The 24,052-nt window shown below is 38.2% G+C and overlaps 2 protein-coding genes across 10 annotated transcripts in view; both read left to right on the top strand.

Moving 5' to 3' along the window:
* Positions 1-24,052, top strand: part of Nup205 (nuclear pore complex protein Nup205) — a 797,639-nt gene that overhangs the window by 503,055 nt on the left and 270,532 nt on the right. The gene's annotated exons all lie outside the window — the stretch shown is intronic.
* On the top strand, positions 5,321-21,679 carry LOC137250046 (uncharacterized). Its single transcript, XM_067782263.1, has 2 exons — positions 5,321-7,568; positions 21,665-21,679. Exon 1 carries the CDS (start codon positions 5,927-5,929, stop codon positions 6,638-6,640), a length of 714 nt encoding a protein of 237 aa, XP_067638364.1. The 5' UTR covers positions 5,321-5,926; the 3' UTR covers positions 6,641-7,568; positions 21,665-21,679.

Below are 24,052 nucleotides of genomic sequence, written 5' to 3'. Positions count from 1 at the left end.
AGTGGGCATCTGTCGAAAGACTGTCCAACTGTAGCTGCTGCTGTAAAGCTGGTCCATAATTCGAAACGCTGTAAAAACATAAAGATTAACAACGTCGAAGTAAGCGGGTTAGTAGACACACAGATATAACTATTATGAAAAAAAGTACATTCGACAAAGTTGGTGGAGGTGTGCTGCAAACATATACGCAACAGCTTCGCGGCCTCGGTACTAAATCTACAAAACCAATTGGGTGTTTCGTTGCTGAAGTTGGTGTTGACGACTTACTGACGCAGCAAAAATTCATTGTAGTATCCGACAAAGACGTTATGTATGATGCGCTACTGGGTTACGATTTTATTTCGAAGTTCAACTTGGCGGCGACGGCAGATGGATATAAGTTTTCTCCGCTAAACGTGGGGGAAACTTATGAGGAGGATCTTAATCAGATAAGTATTTATAATGTAACCGAATCAAATTCTCATGTTGATGTTCCTCCGCAGTACGAAGCCGAAATTCGCTCCTTGATTACCAATTACAATCCAGTCGATTATGTTGGAGAATGTCCAGTTGTATTGAAGATCATTCCGGATGGTAACGTTGTCCCGTTCAGGCATTCTCCAAGTCGCATACCATTCCACGAAGTTGAAGCAGTCAACAAGCAAATTGATGAGTGGCTTAGAGCTGGAATCATAAGACAGTCTACGTCCAACTTCGCCAGCCGCATGGTTATCGTGAAGAAAAAGGACGGTACGTGCCGCATTTGTGTGGATTTTCGAAAAATTAACTCGGCTGTACTAAAAGATTGTTTTCCGGTCCCTATAATTGAGGACGTACTCGAAAAGTTGCAGAAGTCGAAATTTTTTACGGTTTTGGATCTGGAAAATGGGTTTTTACACGTCCCCATTGAAGAGAGTAGCGAAAAATACACCGCTTTCACAACAACAAGGGGGCTTTACGAATTTAATCGGGCTCCGTTTGGATTCTGCAACTCTCCCGCCGTTTTTATACGATTCGGTAACTACGTCTTCCAGAATCTAATAAATAATAACGTATTAGACTTATATATGGACGACATTATCATTCATGCAGAAACAGCTGATGATTGTCTTCATAAAACAAAGCTGGTTTTTGCAACGGCAGCAGAACACGGGTTAAAAATCAAATGGCCAAAATGCCATTTTATGCAGGCGTCTGCAAGTTTCCTGGGCCACTTTGTTAAAGATGGACGCGTGTGGCCAGGCAAAGAGAAAACGGATGCGGTTAACAAGTTCGCAATCCCAAAAAATGTTAAGGCCGTGCAGTCGTTTTTAAGCCTAACGGCATTTTTTCGAAAGTTCATTAAGGGATACTCAAACATCGCCAGACCCAGTGTACTTCTGGAGCAAAAAGTCGACGGAGACAGAGGCGCGACAGCAGAGCTATGTTTTGGAAGCGAAGGCGGTATACCTCGCTTTTAAAAAGTTTCTTCACTACCTGTTGGGCATTCATTTTAAGCTGGTGACTGATTGCGCGACGTTCAAACAAACGTTAAGTAAAAAGGATGTACCCCGAGAAGTTGCTTCGTGGGTGGTTTATCTGCAAGACTTCGACTTTAGTGTAGAACACCAAGCAGGCGAAAGGTTAAAGCACGTTGATTGCCTCAGTCGATACCCACAGCAGGTTATGATAGTAGCGTCGGAGTTGGCAGCTCGTATTAAAAAAGCACAGCAAGAGGATACAATGACTAAAGCAATCGCAGATCTACTTGAAAGCCGACAATACGAAGCTTTTAAAATAAAAGGTGGTCTGTTATATAAAAATATTGAGGGTAACGATCTTTTGATGGTTCCAAAGAAGATGGAAAAAGAAATTATTGTCGATGCTCATAATGTTGGTCACTTTGCGGTGCAGAAAACTATGCATGCTATACAACAAAATTATTGGATACCACACCTGGAACAAAAATTTACGCAGGTAATCAACAACTGTGTGAAATGTATCATTTATAATAAGAAGCTGGGTAAAAAAAGAGGGTTATGTGCACGTAATTGATAAAGGTGACCAACCATTGCATACGTTGCATATTGACCATCTGGGAACAATGGACGCTACCTCAAAGCAGTATAAATATATCTTGGCAATCGTCGACGCGTTTACCAAATTTGTGTGGCTGTGCCCCACAAAGAGCACAGGTTGCGAAGAAGCTGGAGTCATGGTCTGCGGTTTTTGGAAGCCCCGCACGCATAGTTACCGATAGAGGTGCCGCGTTCACGGCACATATGTTTTCAGAGCACGTAAAGGAGAGGGGTATTGATCACATCTGGAGCACTACCGGAGTCCCACGTGGAAACGGACAGATCGAAAGAGTGAATCGAACGGTTCTGTCGATTATTGCAAAGCTCTTTGCAGAAGAACTTGCAAAATGGTTCAAGTTAGTTCCAAAAGTACAGCAAGCTATTAATTCACATACTCATGCGTCTACAAAGCGGCCGCAGTTTGAACTTATGTTTGGTGTCAAAATGAACCACACATGCAGTGATCAGATACATCTTTTACTCGAGCAGGAGCTATATGATGCATACGACGAAGGGCGGCACAATTTGCGGCAAGAGGCGAGGCACGAAATCGAGCGCGCTCAGAATCAATACAAAAAGCAGTTTGATAGCAAACGAAAGAAGGAATACGGGTACAAGATCGGCGATTTAGTAGCAATACGACGCACGCAGTTTGTAGCCGGACGAAAGCTGGCTAGCGAATATCTCGGCCCGTACGAAATCACACAAGTTAAACGAAATGGCCGGTTCAACGTTAGAAAGGCGGCAGATGTAGAGGGGCCCTGTAATACGTTCACGAGTTGCGATAATATGAAACTTTGGAAGTATACAGTCAACAACGAAGAGCTTTTGTCATCTGAGGCAGATGACTAATCGGGGTGGCCGAATGTAAGTCGGGTGAGGAGGCATTGTGACAGCACGCATATACCAACACATATGGCAGCGCAAACGTAAAACACTCAAGGCGAATAAAGAGCGCGCAGCCTGAGTAAATTAACTCGGAGAAAAAACTAATAGCGAGCGGACAAGTCAGTCGTAATCCAACCTACTTTAATTGTAATCCACTTTAAACCATAACTTTAATTGTACTTATTTTCGAATACTCAACTTTGAATTGAATAATACAGGTTATTAATTGCATAACTTTACATATATATGATTTTGTTTTTACATTTAGTTATTACCCGCTGTAAAAAAAAAAGAAAAAAAAAATAAATAAGTAAAGTGTTAAGATATAGAAAAGAAAAAGGAGATCGGAGATCTAATCGTAATTTTAATGTGGAAAGTTTGTGATTTTAATAATTTCATCATATATATATATACATTTATAATATAAATATGCTCTAGGAGTACATATTTCTAAAGGAAAATATATAAGTATGTATAAGCAAATAGAAAATAAAAATTAACTAAAGCAAAGTTGAAAAGGGAGAATAAATTTAAACTATTAATATGAATCAAAACCTAATTTTCTTGTTATAGTGTAATTAGATAAAAGAATCTAATTAGGAAAGAAACGTTAAATGAGTAATTTTAATTGAGTTGGAAAAAAAGAGGAAAAATTTGTTTTAAAAAGTTCTAAATTTTAGATTCGAGCATTGTAGGGTTAAAAACATGGTAAATGGTCTTGCATATTTGAGGCAATAAGAATTTTTTTTGTATATACAGAGAATAGTTCAAAAGAAATTTTCTAATAAGAATTATATTCGCCAGAGAGAGAGATCATTTTAATTTTTTAGCAAACCAACACACCTCAACAGGCGCCTGCTGACCACGTTGGATCTCATCATGTAAGTTCTCTTAAATTACACTCTCTTATATTTTTTGGTAATATGTATATGATAATTTGTTCACGCGTGTAGAGCGAGAGAAGGTAACGTGGAAAACACAAGAAAATAGCTGTTCATAATTATATGCTTTGATCACGTTACTCCCTCTCCCTTTACCAGAACGTGTTATTTTGTTATTTTTTTTTTTTTTTGCGTTGCCACAGTTGACATATACCTTTTTTTTCCTCTCAACATTTAAATTTTCCAAATTCTAATTAGAAATGGTATAATAAAACAGATGTTAATTTTTCTCTTGCGATTATTTGAATGTAAGAAAATGTGAGGACTAAGAACTGCCATTAGTATATAGATGTGCAGAATTGGGTTTAATTAAGTTCAATAAAAAGCTATAAAAGTTAAATAAACTTTCTCATGTCTGATATTTGTCAATAATAAATATAGTTTTTGGAAATTTAGTTGTGCGGACAAAAGAACTATTTTGTTGTTGTTGGAGTAGTAAATAATGATCAAAATAAACGCTTGATTGCTTAGAGTGGAATAGATCCTGAATGAATGTTCACAAACACTTTTTTCTATCTAAATCAGTAATATAGCAGTTTTGCTGTTTCGAACTAAGAACACTTCAGTCAAAATCTGTCTAAATAGGAATTATCTTTTAGGAATTAATTGATTGATAATTTATAATGAAATTATCCTTGTAAAATATTATTACTACACATTTTTTTTCGGATGAATATCTTTATTCATATTTCACAGGAGAATGCCAATTGTTAATATTTGTAAACTTTAATGATTAATATTTGATAAGAAACTATAAAGCTACATAAATATTAAGATATGCATATAATTGGCGAATAAATATGTAATCGATTTGTGAATTTAAAATGAATCGGTGCTAATTTTTTATTTTAAAGGAGTGTAGGGTGATTTAAGCTTTCGTTCAGGTATGGTTGGGTTTTGGGATTTTTTTTGCTTGTTGCAAGTTACCTCTCAATGATTGGGTAGGAGGAGAGAAGAGAAGCGTTTTTGTTGCTTCTGTGGTTAGGTTGGTGCATTCCCAAATTTTCTTCATGTCCGTCTGTCCGTTAATAATGGGGAGTTTTTTTTTTGGGGTTAAAGATTTTTTTTGGATTTTCTGGCTCAATTTTTTTGTGTGCATGATTTTTTTTTGTGAAATGGGTAAAGCTTGTACATTAGTGGAAAGCAAGAACCACCCCAATCCGGCGAGCTTAGACCAGGCTAACACTAGCATGCACGCTTCGCCACGTACAAGGCCTCGTCAGAGGTGATCCGTACTTGTGGTACGATCATTTTATTCATAGTTATCATCAAAAAATGGCGCCCAAGCCCTCTTTGTTACCCGAATTTACATTTTTTTTATTTAAACACTAGCAATGATTGTTTGATTCTATTTGCTTTTTCATTTGGAATAGAGTTGAAATAATATTAGTTTGTTACACTCTACCAATGAATAGTTGTTGGATATCAGACTATTACAGTTATACGTTATTAAATAATATATACTTAATATTAATAGGCTTTATTGAAACCTTTTAGGGAAAAATTTGTTTGAGTATGGAATTTAGTTATTTTAAGTCTTTTCGCACTTTTTAGCTAACCAACCAAATAAATTCTCTTTCGGTTTGATTTAATGCGAATGGAATTAGTCTGCGTTTTCGTGAAAATCACAATTCACAATCCTAATCAAATTACTAAATAGATACAAACAATTTTTTATCAACTTTTGCTTGTTTGGCGCAGAATTACGCGAACTGTTTCATTATTGGTTGCGTAACCAGTCAAATGACAAAATGAGGGGGGAAAGTGAATTCATTTATTATGGAATTGTCTGAGCACCACTTGTGAGTGTAGATACTTTTTGAATGAGTTTCTTATACAAACTCTTTTTTATTATTTTTTTTTTTACTTTTTGGAAATGCTAGACCTAACTGCTTTCTTCTGCTCGAACGAAGGCTTATAAAAACCATTATCACATTCCTGTTCATTTCAGTTACGAGAAACCTACATACCTACAAATTTTTTTACGAGTTTACATAAACTGCGATATTCGAACTTTAACAAATTCTTTTTGCGAATAAGACACTTTTTTGAGAATTCATAATGGCTGTGCGTCATAGCAGCGAAGATTTAGTTAACTTAAGTGTACAGCAATTAACTTGTACTATTTGCAATGAAGAATTGACATTGGAGAACGGTTGCACGACTCCTTGTCAACATTCCTTTCATCGTACCTGTATAACCAGATGGTTAACAGAAAACAATGCTTGTCCCTTATGTAGGCGGTCTTGCGAAACTGAGTCGCTTAAGAGTTTCAACGAACAAGATCCTACAACTAATTTAGACACTTTTCTCAGTCAAGGTGCAATACCAAGACGAGAAGGTGAGATCACAAGATCGAGAGTAAATAGTAATGAAGTGTTTTCCACTCGCCGTACTTCAAACCATGGCAACTGGCGAGGTATAAATCGTGGGGGAAACAATGCTCGCACACCACAAACCTCTGGTCAGTTTTTTAATCAAAATGTTATGCATAATATGATAGAAGGTACATTTAGGGAATATGAAGAACGTGCTTCTCGACAGATGCGGGAAGAAATCACTAGGGCTGTCGCGGATTCCTTGGGGAGTTATTTCAATAATATGAGTCTAAATATACCTCGTAATAGTAACTCAGTTAATAATAGAGTGGCTCCACAAAATAGTTCACCTCCAGGCAACGAAGTTCATTTTAGCGGTAATCAGTTAAATCCGCGTGCAGAACGAGATAATCCTCCAGTATCTGTAGCGGCGAAAATCGTATCGGGTTGGAAATGATCTTTTGATGGTTCGTTAGATAGCATCACGGTGGATGAATTTATTTACATAGTAAATGCGTTAACTCGATCGACTCTGCGTGAAAATTTTGAATTGCTTTGCCATGTCATGTCCTTTTCGAAGGTAAGGCTAAACGTTGGTTCTGGCGATACCATCGTTCTGCCAATGCACTTGATTGGGCAGATATATGTGAGGATATGAGGAGATATTTCAAGGATTTCAGAACCGATTTTGACATTTTAGAGACAATTCGAAATAGAAAACAGAAGATTGGGGAATCTTTCGAACGTTATCTAGACTCTATAATGAACATAGCCGACGGGTTGCGTAGACATCTGACAGAGCATGAAATGGTTGAGACCCTTATACGGAATTTACACTCAGACATTCGGCTAGAGCTGCTACACCTTGATATTCGTACAATATCTGAACTTCGTAGGTCCTGTCGACGACGTGAAAACCTTTTTTCGGAAATTCAGGGAAAATCCTATCAATCCAAACCATTTTACGGTCAAAGAAGACTAGTGTCAGAAGTCGAAGTTGACAAAGCGTTACCAAGCGATGAAGTTTGTGATCTAAACCAGGCATCCAATTCAAGCGTGGGGAACTGCGACAAAACGGGTCACACTTATAAAAACTGCATCGAGCCTAGGCGTGTTTTTTGCTACGGGTGTGGGTTAATTGCATTTTTCTTACCTAATTGTCCCAGATGCAATAGTCCGGAAAACAGGGTGAGGATGTCGGCAACATGTCCAGACATCCCAAATGACAATCGGATGCCCAGACTCTAATATGCCCATAATTATTTTAAAACCAGACAGTCAAATTGCGAAACCTTTTCCAAAATTATACCCTTTAAAACCATTTCATGAGCGACTTCAATCTTATCATCAGACACGACAACGAATTTTTAAACGTACTCGATCATGTAGCGGCGGCCTGTGGGTTAATGCAACATTGCAAAAGTCCGAACACCGCCGTATCTGTGTGTTAACAGCAACGGAGTTACCCTTATGTGTGTTAGTAACGTGATTTGGATGTATGAATATGTATCTGTTAGTGTGGGTGAAATTGGTATCGTCAAAGTTTATGTCTGTCGTTTCCCGCCAAAATAGGGTGTATGTATTGGTGTCTTTCGTTCTTGAGTGAAAGTGGTGAAAAAAGTTGTTTGTGAAAAAAAAAATAAGTTTCGGTTTACGGTTGTTACTAACCGCGTTATTGGCCCGTTAAGCACCGGCACATAGGAAAAAACAACTCGGTGTCCTGGATCCTATTCAGGTGAGTCAGTGAAATCCCCAGCCCCAGTCCCTGGTGCATGTGGACTATTCCTGAACATAAATAAAATTGTTAAAAATGTAAATTAAATTAAATAAAATTAAATACCTAAAATTCATAAAATTGAATAAATAAATATAAGTAAATACAAAGATAATGTGAAGTGATAAAATTAAATAAAATAATGAAAGTTAAAAATAAAATTAAATTTGAATAAATTAACTAAAATTATAAAATAAAATAAAATAAAATAACTTAAAGAAAACTTGTGTTTATTTTTTTAATTGACCTCGAGCCGGCAAAAATATATATAAAATAACTTACATAAATACATAAAGTCCAACATTTGAGTAAAATCTAATACCTAGATAACATTAAATATACAGATAAAATTAAGTAAAATAAACTAAAAGCAACTAAATAGATAAAATGACAAATAGGTATATTGGAAAAAAAAAAAACAAAAAAAAAGCAAATAAATAAATAAAATTACACAATTTAATAAAATTCAATAACTATAACAAATAAAAGATACAGTGGGCAAAACAAAGATATAAGCTAAATAAAGTTCACATGCATCTAAATGTTCCCTTATTTGCTATGACCCAGCCCCTGAAACTGTTTCTTTTCCCCTCGAATAGATCGCGGCGCTAAAGGTAAAGCCTGCCACATCTACCACCACCATCGAGTACTTCATACAGGAACTTGCCACACACACACATACACTAAAGTCAACAGAAAAAAAAAAGCGGGGTAGTAAGTTGGAGAAGACAAGAGGAAGCATACAGACGGTGCCAGGCCGAACATCAAAGGGGTAAAAGGGCGTCTTGGCGCTCCTATCCTGGCACCGCCATCATTGTTGTGGATTATACATTATTGCAGCAGAGGAAAACATCGAAGAGGGGAGGAGGAGCAAGTCTCGAGCCACTGCCGAGCAGAGACCAAAAATTACTTGTCCATTTTCTTGTGGACATTTTTGTTTGAATTACGTTTGCATTAGGGTTTTTTTTTATTAGTCTGTTCTCTTGAACACCATTAGTTAGCCGTAAGGTAATTTAGGTTAATAATTTTCGTTTGGTTTCATTGTTAATTTTTAAATTTTTATCCTTTTCCTTGCACCGTAATATTAATAACTAACTTTCAATTTCGTGAAATTCTTATTAAATTTTAAAGACACATGTGAATATATGTGTATATAGACACATATATGTATGTCACCAAGCCCCCAATTCGGCTATTTTTCCTTTTTGTAGGTGATGGCGTATTTTATTTTTTTGTTTGTTTATTTTAACCAAAACCACTAGATTCTCTTTTAATTTCCTACCTTTGCTTTGCCTATCTTCCCAGTAAATTTGCTTCTTCTATCACACAATCCCTTTTCGCATATTCGCTTTTGACCATTTTTTTTTTTGTTTTTGTTTTCATTTCTTTCTTGGCTTTTTTTTCTTTTGTACTTAAATTCCGCCAGGTCAATAGAGTTTTTTTACCTTCACAAAGTTCACGTTAGCCACCTCTTTTGCACTATATCAATCTTGATTTTTATCCATAGCTTTTTTTTTTTATTTAATTACCTTTTTATTTAGTTATTAATATTTTTTTTTTCGCATAAGAAAAGGGAGGAGATATTTTACTTCGATTCGGACCGCGACCGCATGTCCGAATAAAGTCAAATCAGAAAATATCTCCTCTCCCACTAACGTTGGTAGATTGGAAAAACTTCCAACATAGAGTCCGCTCATAGGTATATGTCAGTTTATGTATGCACTTTTAACTTTTCAGCCAACCCCCCTCCCTTCGACGCAGGCGCCATCGTTGCTGGGTAGATCGGTGAGTGCTAGTTATTAAGTTATGTTAAAGTTTGCTTACACTATGTATATACATAAACATATATATATACCACACAATTGAGCGTATGCATAACAGTGGCGGTACGATAATTCCGACCTTTGTCTTTGGTGCTTTGACAATTTTGTTTGTCCCTCGCGGACCGTGACTCTAAAAGCCCCTTTTTTTTCTCATTAATCATTTACCCTTGTATTTTCATTATCTTACCCCCATTATTTTTATCGTTTTGGCTTTTTTCATATTTGCATCTTGAAGTTTTTTTGTCTCATTTATAGAAGTATAAAGCGGCATATAAGTACATACATATACTAATCTATATACGTATATACATATATATATATATATATATATATATAAAATTAGCCTGGCCTAATTATTTTCCCTTTTACTGATTATTTGAATTAATTGGATTAAATTTGTTAAAATTGAATTAAGTACTAGAAATAAATTTTATTGATAAAATAGTTATTTTTTTTGGTGAATTGTAAATACCTTTTTTTAATATATTTTTCGAGTGGATTTCCATCTTGTCCTTTTTTTTTAACTTTATTGCCAATTAATTTCGTTTTGTTAAATAAACCTTATTGAACTACACGTTGAATTTACCAGTCCTTTTTTTATTTAGACCTCATAATGCAGGGCTAAGTCGAATTTTGGTGTTGGTGCTGCGCTTGCGCGCGGTAAGGTAAGGTGAAGGTGAGTAATAGGGAAATGACTTATTGACGGATGGACAGACTCAGGTCAGGTTTGGGGGCACTGTAAGGTAAATAGGAGTCAGCACAGTGCCCACGGTGCAGTGCAAGTTGCACTGCAGAGGGAGGGTAGACTCCACCTGACAGGACAGGCCTCCAGCTTTTTCTGTCCCTTAGGCTTTCCCCTTCTAACTTTGCCCCTCACGTTTATTTATATCTTTTTCAGCTTTTCTTTCATCCTTTTTTTCCATCATGCAGGTATGAACCCCAATTTTGTTCATGTGGCTGCGGGTGAGGTCGGTGGTGCAATACCCCGCCCAAGACGACGAGCTAGCCTGGGCCCGCAAGCATACCTGCTTGCCGCCGCTCCTCACCACCCAAACAGTCAGCCACGTAACAATGGCGCCCAACGCAATAGCCCAATTTTCAATTTCAAGTTTTTCTTAATTTCAGTTCCATCTTTATTTTGTTTTATTTTAGCATTCCTAAAAATTTTTTTTTATTTTTCCAAGAAAATTTTGTCTTTTTTTTATAACTTTTCCTTTCTTTCCTATACCCTTTTTCCCATAACTCTTTTCTTAACGATATCTGATGTTTACATTTATAACTTTTACCTTTCTCTCAATTTCAGTTTTACTTCTCTGACAGGACTGAGACCGTTGTAGGGGCATCATCGCTTGGATCTGTCCGACGCGATATGTGCCACTACAACAAACACAAGGGGGGATACTCGTCTTGCCGTAGAAGTTCCTTTTGTAAGCTGCAACGCTTACATAAGTGGTATTCGGCGGTAAGACTAGTATATAGACAAATAGATGTTGTAGCGTGTAGGCGACTGTTTGAGCTACCGGGTACTTAGTCCAGCACTGCGTGCACGTGAGGTTTGGAATCAGCCTACACGAAGGCGATTGGAAACAGTGTGGCAACCAAGCTTGAGGCCTGGGCTTGTAGGCTTGTAGTGCTACACTTAATACACGGACGTATTTGGGTGACTTACTTGACTAGGACCTAGACTAGTGACAAACGGACCACTCACTCACATTCACTAGGACCTCGCCGAGGTGCAACACCAACACACACCAGTAACATTTATAATTATTTATATAAACAAAAATTGAAGCAACAACAAAAAAATACCAGAAAAACAAAAGCGTATACAAATATATTATAATTAACTCTACGTATCTACCACCACGTGTGTTTTAATAACACACGGATATTCCTGTTTTTTTTGTTTTTTTTGGTTGAAAAGGTAGATTCTTTTTATTCCTTTTTGCTAAATTTAACTTTTATTGGCTATATTTGATCTTTATAATTTTCTTTGTTTAATAACATATATAGATACATATTTTTTTTTTGTCGCCTTGTATTGGATTTTAGCGTAGGCTTTGAATTAAGTCGAATTTGGGTTTGTATTTAAACATTTTTTTGTGTTTTTTTTTTCTTTTACTCACTTTTTCATTACGTATCATTCTTTTTGGAATTTCGGTTACTTATATTTTTTTTTTATTTTTTTACTAGTCTTTAGACATAATAGTTCATAAGTTTTCAACATTTAAAATTTCTGAATTTTTGATTGACCCGTTCGTGAGCTAGGTTTAAAGTTCATATATGAAGTTTTTTTTCTTCTTACTCATTATATTATTACTTTATTGAATTTTCGTTTAAATTGCTTTACTATTTAGGAACATTTGGATTGGTTAAATTTTTTGATTCCAAATAGGTTTCCTACTATATTTTTTTTTATTACTTTTCAATCCCTTTCCTATTATTACCTACGTTTGAAGATTGTTCTCTGTTGAATTTCTAAAATTTTCCTATATATTTTTTTTTTTCTCTCTTCAACTACTACAACTACTATCTCCGGTACCGTGACCTATAATAGTTTCTTTCCCCTCTTGTACTTTTTTATAGTATATTTTTTCATTTTGGTTATAAATCATTTCAGTTTTGAATTCGTTTTGAAATTTTTGGATAATTTTGTTTTTCTTTCTTGCCCTTGGCCGAGCCTTCGATTTTTTTTTTGGTTTATTTGTTTTGGGGTTTCTAGCTGGAGACCTTGGTTCCTTTACTTGTGGCCCTTAACCCTTATACTCACTGTCAGTGCCTGCATCGTTTGGCGAGTCGGACCTCGTAATAGTGGAGAAAGTTCCGTGTATGGAAGAGGGGGACGCGCAGGAAGAAGCTGTTGGTGGACTGGGGTTGAACACGGATCGAATAGTGACTCGAAGTATCACCAGGGCGTTGCGGAACGAGGTCATCGGATCCATTTTTACCCAAATCGATACGGGCATACCTCATTCCGAGTGCTTACCAACGGACCTAATTAACAGGTGCGCTTCGCAGGTTTTTAGGTCATCGGGGGAACAGATAGTCCAATCAGTCCGTCCGTCTAGTTTTAGAGTAACCGAAACGTTTTCTTTTTCTGGGGGGGAAAGTAGTTTTTCGAGGAAAATCGACGAACTTTTTAATATGTCCGACACGGAGCAGGAGGGAGCAGCTGGTGGAGTGGTTGGCGGATCAGGACCCGGGGCTATCCCTAGACGCAAGGAGCCATCAAAAGACCAGGGTGCTGATGTGGCGGAACAGCGGCAAGGCAGACCAACTTCAACGGCCATGAACATAAACCAGCTGAGCCATATGATGGCAATGATGGCGCAACAAAATGAGGTGATGGTGCAGTATATGGACGAGGTCCGCAATATCCGCGACAACATTGCAAACCTCAGTAACCGAGTCGCTGTGATGGAAACCTCGGCGCAAGGGATAGGTAGCCGTCCTGGTCAGTCATCGACGCCAGAGAGGGATGGTAGGGATGAAGCAGCCAACCAGCGTGTCGATTCAAATGCTACGTTGGGGGGTTCAGGTTCCTCGAGGAACACCCAGGACCCACCGAAATGGAAGAAGTTGGACCTGGACAAGTGGCACGTGAAGTTTGACGGTACGAGTAAAGGAATAACGGTGGAGAGCTTTCTGTTTAGAATTGAGAAGTTGCGACAGCAACATAATATTTCACACTTTCAGCTCTTCACCGACTTCCACTGTCTCGTAACGGGCTCTGCCTTGAAGTGGTACTGGCAGGTCTTAGAGGACCACTCGGACGAACCCGAGTTTGGGTACTCCGAGCTAAGGGCGGAGCTGCTAGCCCACTTCAAGACAGCGGAGTCCGATTATGAGATAATCCGCGAGATAATGGAACGCAAACAACAGCCACTGGAAGGGTTCAACGACTTCTACGGTGAGGTCCATAATTTGACATTCCGGCTCCGGAAAAGTATCCCAGAGAAGGAGCTGGTAGGGATAATTAGGGGGAACCTGAAGCCCTACTTGGCAAATTTAACGTTTGCGTCGAAAATCGACACGCTGGCTGGGTTAAAGGCTGAGTGTAGGCGAGCGGAACGGCTCATAAAAGAAAATAAAAGTAGGGCCAAGGCCGTTAGTGAGTTAGTGTATCCCGAAGCGGCACCGGCGGATGAGGAAGTAAAGCAGGCTCCCGTAGACGCGATCACGAACAATAATTTCCAGCGTAGAACGCCATTCCAGCAACAAACGACTACAACAATCCAAGGAAATTCGGCACAGCCGAAGGCAACGTTCAGCCCTAATCCCACCACCAATGCTTTTTGTGCCTCCCCTTACCATTTAATGTTGTGTTATGCGTGTGGTATGCCTGTCGACTTTTTTGTAAAGAATCCGTCCGAGCTAAAGAAAGAAAACCATTGTAAGTCCCCGTTCCATAATATGATCTGTTTTGCGTGTGGTAAGGATACGTCTTTTTGTGTGTTTAAGAAGGGAAACTCCCAACTGGCGGAGATTGCCGGGAGCTCTCGCCAGGAGACAGACTACCCGGAGACCAACACAGCGTAAAAATTCTAAAGAGGGAAAGCGGGGTGAAGGATAGTGAAAATACAGCGGAAGGGAAGAAAGCCGAGCCAAAAGGTCTACACCAGAGGAAAATAGATTATGAGGAAGCTAGGCATCGTATTTTTTTTGAAGAAATTTCTATAAAGAAGAGGAGTTACGATAAAATTAAGAAGATGCGCGAAAAGCGGAAAATGATGAAAAGAATACACCATCAGATTGTGTCAACCATCGTAACCCTCAAGGGAGATAATCGCTTCTTTGCGAAAACTAAGATTGGAGGCAAGGATGTCCTAGCTTTGTTAGACTCGGGGGCTGGCGCGAATTGTTTAGGAAAAAATTTTGAAAATTTGATAGAAGGCAGAGAGGATAGCATCATTAAGTTAGTTAATCAAAATATTCGTACAGCAAACGGCGGTGAAACCCCGGTAGTAGGTGCTATCACTCTGTCTGTCTTATGGGAAGGAGAAGTTAAGAATTTGGAATTCCTAATCGTGCCAGGCCTCCAACAGGAAGTTTATTTAGGGGTGGACTTTTGGCAGGCTTTCGACCTGGATGTTGTTAGTCGAGGAAAGATGGTGCGTTCAACCCGCACTGCCGTTGCGGAGTTAGTACCCGCTGAGGGCGATTTGTCGTTTGATGCCGTGCAACATGTCCTCACGAAAGAGCAAAGTATTGCCTTAGAGGGGGTCAGGGCGCAGTTTCCATCCTTTGCTGTATTGGGGTTGGGAAAAACCAGCGTGGAGGAACACGTGATCGAGGTTTCGGATGAGAATCTCCCCGTGAAACAGAGGCACTATCCGATATCACCAGCCATACAAAAACTTGTTTTTGCTGAGCTAGACCGCATGCTGGGTCTGGGGGTGATTGAGGAGAGTAATAGCAGTTGGAGCTCCCCCGTATCGCTGGTGATAAAGGGTGAAAAGAAGCGTCTCTGTCTCGATGCGAGGAAGGTGAATGAGCGAACTATAAAGGACGCTTATCCCCTTCCGAACGTTGATGGGATTCTCAGCCGCCTCCAAAATACCAGGTTCATTTCGGCCATCGACCTAAAGGATGCCTTTTGGCAAATACCATTGGAGAAGAAGTCCCGAGAGAAGACTGCATTTACAGTACCAGGGCGTCCACTATACCAATACACAGTCATGCCGTTTGGACTGTGTAACGCAGCGCAAAGAATGTGTAGACTTATGGACAAGGTTATACCCGCTTCTTTACGTGATTCCGTGTTTGTGTATTTAGATGATTTGTTGGTATGTTCCGTAGATTTTTCGTCTCATTTATGTTTGTTGGAAAAGGTCGCTAGATGTTTACGTGGGGCTAACCTTACCATTAACGTGGAAAAGAGTAAATTTTGTTTTAAAGAAGTTAGGTACTTAGGTTATGTGGTGGGCGATGGATGCATCCGTACCGATGCGAACAAGGTTGCTGCTGTGAGGGATTTCCCCGAACCGAAAACACCAAAGCAGCTCCGACGGTTTCTAGGGATGTCAGGCTGGTACCGCCGTTTTATCCAAGACTACGCGACCATTGCAGCGCCGCTGCACGACTGTCTCACTAAAGATAAAATCAAGAAATTTACGATGACAGACGAAGCGAGGAAGTCGTTCGAGCGGCTAAAGCAGAGCCTTATTTCTGCTCCCGTACTGGTACATCCTGATTTTGATAGACGTTTTTACATCCAGTGCGATGCCTCTACAGACGGAGTGGGCGGGGTACTCTTTCAGTTAGACGACGAGAACAACGAACGACCCATAGCTTACATTTCCGCTAAACTAAACAAAGCGCAGCGTAATTATAGTATCACCGAGCTTGAGTGCTACGCTGCGGTGATAAGTGTGAAAAGATTTAGGCCATACGTCGAAGGCTTACCCTTCACTATCATAACCGACCACGCGAGTCTTAAATGGTTGATGAACCAAAAGGACCTGTCAGGAAGACTCGCGCGGTGGAGTTTAAAACTTCAGGCGTATGACTTTCAAATCGAGCACAGAAAAGGAGCACTCAATGTTGTACCCGATACGCTATCGCGAGCGCACATGGAGGAAATGCAGCTATCAGACAGACTAATGGACGTTGACTTGGACTCGGACCACTTTAGAACTGAAGAGTATGACGAACTTAGAAAAACCGTGACAGAAAACCAGGACAAACTTCCAGAACTATGCGTGTCGGACGGTTACGTATATAAACGGACTCAGTTTTACCGGGGAGACGATCTTCAGCAGGACCAAGCCTGGAAACTCTGGGTGCCGTCGGAATTGCGGGCAGGATTGGTGGAAGCCTCCCACAGCTCACCTTCTGCTGGGCACGGAGGCATCCATAAAACGTTAGCCCGAATACGTGAAAAATACTACTGGCCTGGTATGGTAACAGAGATTCAAAATTATGTTAGGGAATGCGAAGTCTGTAAGGGAAATAAAACCCAAAACTCTTTCCACAAACCACTCATGGGGAAGCAACACGTAACCGAAAGACCTTTCCAACGTTTGTATATTGACTTTATGGGTCCATACCCACGCACAAGTGACGGTAATGTCTATGTGTTTGTTTGTCTGGACCATTTTTCCAAGTTTGTCTTTTTAAAACCAATGCGTAAAGCCACGTCAGTAGATGTTTGTAAATTTTTAGAAAAAGAAGTATTTCACATATTTGGGGTCCCGGAATACGTTCATTCCGATAATGGGAAACAATTTGTCTCCGACATGTTTGCTAAATTTTTAGATAAGTATGGAGTTAAACATATAAGAACTGCATTTTATTCCCCCCAAGGGAATGCAGCGGAGAGGGTTAACCGCTCTGTGCTCCAAATAGTGCGGTCCTTCATTAAGGATAATCAAAAGAACTGGGATAGGTGTATCAGCGATGCGGCTTTTGCCCTTCGCAGCGCGGTACACACGTCGATTAACTGCTCCCCATACTATGCCACGTTTGGCATGCCCATGATGCAACATGGGGCATCATACGAAATATGCCGCAAATTGGGTACAGTTAAAGACGTGGATTTAGAGATAAATGCTAAGGCAGATAGACTACAAAGTATTAGGGACTCTATACTGAAGGAACTCAAACTAGCACATGAGCGAAGTAAAAAGTTGTATAATACCCGTAGCAAAGATGTGAAATTCCAAACCGGACAAGTGGTATACCGCCGAAATTTCAAGCAGAGTTCGAAGATTGAAAACTACAACGCTAAACTTGCCCCAAAGCAAGTTAAGTGTGTAGTCCTGAAAGCTATTGGAAATTCAATGTACGAACTCGGCGATACCAGTGGCAAGAGAATCGGCGTATACCACGCTAAAGACATTTTTGTTGCTTAAATCTGTGTTACATGTAGTTTGTTATATGTGGCAGGTGGCTTGTGTAGAAGTGTTACATGTTTCATGTTGTAATCAATAAAGTCTTGACGGTGCGTAAACATGTTGACAATTATTTATACCCTTTAGTTTCACCCCTGTAATTATATTTGTATTTATATATTTTTGTATTATATTATTAGTTATTAATCATTTAATTATTTCCTTTTGTAATTATATATTGATTTATTTGCCCACCTATTGACTAATTTAGTTACGAATTTATTTATTGACACCCTTTTTATTAACTTGCAAAACTGTGATATAGATATGGATTCTCACCTGTGATTTAGACTTAGATACTTACCTGTGATATAGCTTTAAGTTTAACCCGCATGCTATTCTAGCCGTTTAGATAGTAGACTGTGATATAGATTTTAGTAGACATCAGACAAAATAATTCTGAGTACTGCCCATAAAATAAATGAGCGTTAGCTTAACGAAATATCGAATAGGTAAGGAGATAGCCCGGCTTTGGGTCGCGGGTCGAAGCCACACGTTGGGCACACAAAGCTAGGATAGTACAGACTGCGCTTTGAATCTTTTTGCGGACACGCTCCATGTTGCAGGCAACATCGGCGGCGTCCGAGCCTGTAGCGGCGGCCTGTGGGTTAATGCAACATTGCAAAAGTCCGAACACCGCCGTATCTGTGTGTTAACAGCAACGGAGTTACCCTTATGTGTGTTAGTAACGTGATTTGGATGTATGAATATGTATCTGTTAGTGTGGGTGAAATTGGTATCGTCAAAGTTTATGTCTGTCGTTTCCCGCCAAAATAGGGTGTATGTATTGGTGTCTTTCGTTCTTGAGTGAAAGTGGTGAGAAAGAAATGCTTTCGATCTGTGGGGTACGATCGCCAAACGATGACAGGGCATGTCTCAAATGTAAAGTACATGCAAGTGAGTGCGGAAGCTACTAAATCCGTTTTAAGTGGAAAAAAAGTCCTTTGTGAAAAAAAAAATAAGTTTCGGTTTACGGTTGTTACTAACCGCGTTATTGGCCCGTTAAGCACCGGCACATAGGAAAAAACAACTCGGTGTCCTGGATCCTATTCAGGTGAGTCAGTGAAATCCCCAGCCCCAGTCCCTGGTGCATGTGGACTATTCCTGAACATAAATAAAATTGTTAAAAATGTAAATTAAATTAAATAAAATTAAATACCTAAAATTCATAAAATTGAATAAATAAATATAAGTAAATACAAAGATAATGTGAAGTGATAAAATTAAATAAAATAATGAAAGTTAAAAATAAAATTAAATTTGAATAAATTAACTAAAATTATAAAATAAAATAAAATAAAATAACTTAAAGAAAACTTGTGTTTATTTTTTAATTGACCTCGAGCCGGCAAAAATATATATAAAATAACTTACATAAATACATAAAGTCCAACATTTGAGTAAAATCTAATACCTAGATAACATTAAATATACAGATAAAATTAAGTAAAATAAACTAAAAGCAACTAAATAGATAAAATGACAAATAGGTATATTGGAAAAAAAAAAACAAAAAAAAAGCAAATAAATAAATAAAATTACACAATTTAATAAAATTCAATAACTATAACAAATAAAAGATACAGTGGGCAAAACAAAGATATAAGCTAAATAAAGTTCACATGCATCTAAATGTTCCCTTATTTGCTATGACCCAGCCCCTGAAACTGTTTCTTTTCCCCTCGAATAGATCGCGGCGCTAAAGGTAAAGCCTGCCACATCTACCACCACCATCGAGTACTTCATACAGGAACTTGCCACACACACACATACACTAAAGTCAACAGAAAAAAAAAAGCGGGGTAGTAAGTTGGAGAAGACAAGAGGAAGCATACAGACGGTGCCAGGCCGAACATCAAAGGGGTAAAAGGGCGTCTTGGCGCTCCTATCCTGGCACCGCCATCATTGTTGTGGATTATACATTATTGCAGCAGAGGAAAACATCGAAGAGGGGAGGAGGAGCAAGTCTCGAGCCACTGCCGAGCAGAGACCAAAAATTACTTGTCCATTTTCTTGTGGACATTTTTGTTTGAATTACGTTTGCATTAGGGTTTTTTTTTTATTAGTCTGTTCTCTTGAACACCATTAGTTAGCCGTAAGGTAATTTAGGTTAATAATTTTCGTTTGGTTTCATTGTTAATTTTTAAATTTTTATCCTTTTCCTTGCACCGTAATATTAATAACTAACTTTCAATTTCGTGAAATTCTTATTAAATTTTAAAGACACATGTGAATATATGTGTATATAGACACATATATGTATGTCACCAAGCCCCCAATTCGGCTATTTTTCCTTTTTGTAGGTGATGGCGTATTTTATTTTTTTGTTTGTTTATTTTAACCAAAACCACTAGATTCTCTTTTAATTTCCTACCTTTGCTTTGCCTATCTTCCCAGTAAATTTGCTTCTTCTATCACACAATCCCTTTTCGCATATTCGCTTTTGACCATTTTTTTTTTTGTTTTTGTTTTCATTTCTTTCTTGGCTTTTTTTTCTTTTGTACTTAAATTCCGCCAGGTCAATAGAGTTTTTTTACCTTCACAAAGTTCACGTTAGCCACCTCTTTTGCACTATATCAATCTTGATTTTTATCCATAGCTTTTTTTTTTTATTTAATTACCTTTTTATTTAGTTATTAATATTTTTTTTTTCGCATAAGAAAAGGGAGGAGATATTTTACTTCGATTCGGACCGCGACCGCATGTCCGAATAAAGTCAAATCAGAAAATATCTCCTCTCCCACTAACGTTGGTAGATTGGAAAAACTTCCAACATAGAGTCCGCTCATAGGTATATGTCAGTTTATGTATGCACTTTTAACTTTTCAGCCAACCCCCCTCCCTTCGACGCAGGCGCCATCGTTGCTGGGTAGATCGGTGAGTGCTAGTTATTAAGTTATGTTAAAGTTTGCTTACACTATGTATATACATAAACATATATATATACCACACAATTGAGCGTATGCATAACAGTGGCGGTACGATAATTCCGACCTTTGTCTTTGGTGCTTTGACAATTTTGTTTGTCCCTCGCGGACCGTGACTCTAAAAGCCCCTTTTTTTTCTCATTAATCATTTACCCTTGTATTTTCATTATCTTACCCCCATTATTTTTATCGTTTTGGCTTTTTTCATATTTGCATCTTGAAGTTTTTTGTCTCATTTATAGAAGTATAAAGCGGCATATAAGTACATACATATACTAATCTATATACGTATATACATATATATATATATATATATATATATATAAAATTAGCCTGGCCTAATTATTTTCCCTTTTACTGATTATTTGAATTAATTGGATTAAATTTGTTAAAATTGAATTAAGTACTAGAAATAAATTTTATTGATAAAATAGTTATTTTTTTTGGTGAATTGTAAATACCTTTTTTTAATATATTTTTCGAGTGGATTTCCATCTTGTCCTTTTTTTTTAACTTTATTGCCAATTAATTTCGTTTTGTTAAATAAACCTTATTGAACTACACGTTGAATTTACCAGTCCTTTTTTTATTTAGACCTCATAATGCAGGGCTAAGTCGAATTTTGGTGTTGGTGCTGCGCTTGCGCGCGGTAAGGTAAGGTGAAGGTGAGTAATAGGGAAATGACTTATTGACGGATGGACAGACTCAGGTCAGGTTTGGGGGCACTGTAAGGTAAATAGGAGTCAGCACAGTGCCCACGGTGCAGTGCAAGTTGCACTGCAGAGGGAGGGTAGACTCCACCTGACAGGACAGGCCTCCAGCTTTTTCTGTCCCTTAGGCTTTCCCCTTCTAACTTTGCCCCTCACGTTTATTTATATCTTTTTCAGCTTTTCTTTCATCCTTTTTTTCCATCATGCAGGTATGAACCCCAATTTTGTTCATGTGGCTGCGGGTGAGGTCGGTGGTGCAATACCCCGCCCAAGACGACGAGCTAGCCTGGGCCCGCAAGCATACCTGCTTGCCGCCGCTCCTCACCACCCAAACAGTCAGCCACGTAACAATCAGCCATGCTAATCTTCCACCTTTTTCAGATTCCGTGTAAAATATATATGCATATAGTTTATACGAAACCTGCTTTGTGAGCGCGGATTTGATTCCTAAAGTCTCTTTGTTGATGGTAATATTAGTAAGATGTACTCACATAGAATGGCCTGGTAGTTAAATTCTTTGAGGATAACAATTGGCAACAATTGGTTTCACAAATTCCTACTAGGGTTAAAGTTAAAAGGAATTAGCTCAGTGGCAACCCTGTGGCAATTGGTCTAACTGCAGACATGATGGGTTTAGGAAAATGAGAATAGAGAAAGAGGAGGTAAAGATCGATTTCCGCTAAAATGAGCTCTTTCTTTCTGGCTGGAGATCTCAAAGTGACAAGTTGTGCTTCGATACCGCATTGGGCTTAGTTTTATGAAACGGTGCATGGTCACCAAATTTACTTCGGTTACGGGTGAAATTACAAAAATATAAGGAAATATTTGAAGCTTTCCTCGCGTAATCACGATAATTTCAACGAATTACGTCAAAAAAAAAAAAACCATAAACCTTTTCCTGCATCAAGTTTTCCTGTTGTACTAACAGATACCAGGAGGAAAAATCAAGAAAATGCATCAGCATCCGGGAACCTGTTGGCAGATTTCTATATAGTTTTAAAGCACGAGGCCAAAAATGTTACGTAATCACTTTATTATGAAGACCTCTTAGAAAGCTTTACTTAGACGAGATTTGCAATGGAAAGGCTTGAAAGTTACTAAATTCAATTCCAGTTTAGAGATCTTGGAGATCAAAATACAATGCGGTTTATATTTAACTTTTGTGGTTTAATATTATTTAATATTTAACTTGTTCTGCTCTAAAAATATAAATGAATATATATGATTTTTTTATTACATTTAGTTATTACCCGCTGTAAAACAAAAAAAAAGGGAAAAATTAAAGAAGTAAAGTGTTAAGACATAGAAAAGAAAAAAGAGATCGGATATCTAATCGTAAATTTAATGTGGTAAGTTTGTGATTTTAAAAATTTCATCATTAGTATTTTTTTCACATTGAAACTACAAAAAAAAAAAAAAAAATAGTGGTGAAAAGTTTTCCTATTAAAAGAGAAAAAAGATGTAGGAATAATTACGGTTCATATACATACGTATATATATACATATATATATATATATATACATTTATAATATAAATATGCTCTAGGCGTACATATTTCTAAAGGAAAATATATAAGTATGTTGTTTAGGCAGGATGCCTAACTCTTCCGCATCTGATTGCGATCCCCCAAATGCAACTCTGCAAATCGATACTCGATACTCGACTTAATTTATAACCACCCACACCATCACCGCCACATGCATGTACATGCACGTGTATGTGTGCTTTTTGTCAGGACTCATGCATATGCATATCGGGGTTGATGTGTGGGTGCCTTTCCCCTCCAAAACGGAGGATTTTGCGGGTCTACGATTGTAGCTTGCTATACAACCGGCCTCTTGGATTCTAACAGCCAACCAGCTAACATCTGCCGCCAGCGATCTCTGCCGTAATTTTGCGTTTTATTCAGGTAATATTGTAACTATTGCTATTTTTACATTTACCCAATAAAGCATATATATTATAACGAGAAATCTCGTGTATTTGCTTATTTTCTATTCCATACACCTATTCCCACTGAGATCGACCCCGGTACGCCCACCTACCTCCAGGAGCAAACGCACCCCGGCCGAACATTTGGTCCTATATCACCAGGAATTGGAAACAGCACTTTAACAATACAGTCCACAACATAATTAGCCCGAAAATTTATACGGAAAAATATTTGCCCACCAACAGCTATACAAAACCAAAACTGAAAGGTTATATTCGATATCAAAACGTGAAAAAAACACTGAGCAAGCGACAGCCAGCTTAAGCCATCAGCAACACCACAAGTCATCTTGCCACATCATCACCAGAACAGCAAACAGCCACAACGTAAGTGCAATATTTCTTGCCACAATTTGTTTTTTTGGTTATAAACTATACAAAAACCGTGTAAAAATATATATTGTGAGTGCCATACACGTAGTAATCGTATTTAACCGCGAAAAGTGTGAATAATTTATTAGTGTCGAAAAGATAATTAAGTGCAAACGCGGGACATTAACGTTGTCTTAGATCCCTTATGACTATCTGGTCTGTCCCCCCACCAGCGGTAAGGCTCTCCAGACACAGCACAAGGAAGAGGTGCACATAACCTCACTTTCACAAAAAATTCACGCCATTCGATTGCGGCAAATTTCACTTTCTTTTGCGTCACTATTATTTTCACTAATTTCTCTAATCAATCTTTGTTACACAGTTTTCTTCTTTATTGCATAATATTTATTTCACGATTTCACACTTTTCGTCGAGTTT

This window comes from Eurosta solidaginis, chromosome 4 (genome assembly GCF_040869045.1).
Source record: "Eurosta solidaginis isolate ZX-2024a chromosome 4, ASM4086904v1, whole genome shotgun sequence".
Lineage (NCBI taxonomy): Eukaryota > Metazoa > Arthropoda > Insecta > Diptera > Tephritidae > Eurosta > Eurosta solidaginis.
This window is presented reverse-complemented; position numbering and strand designations above follow the sequence as displayed.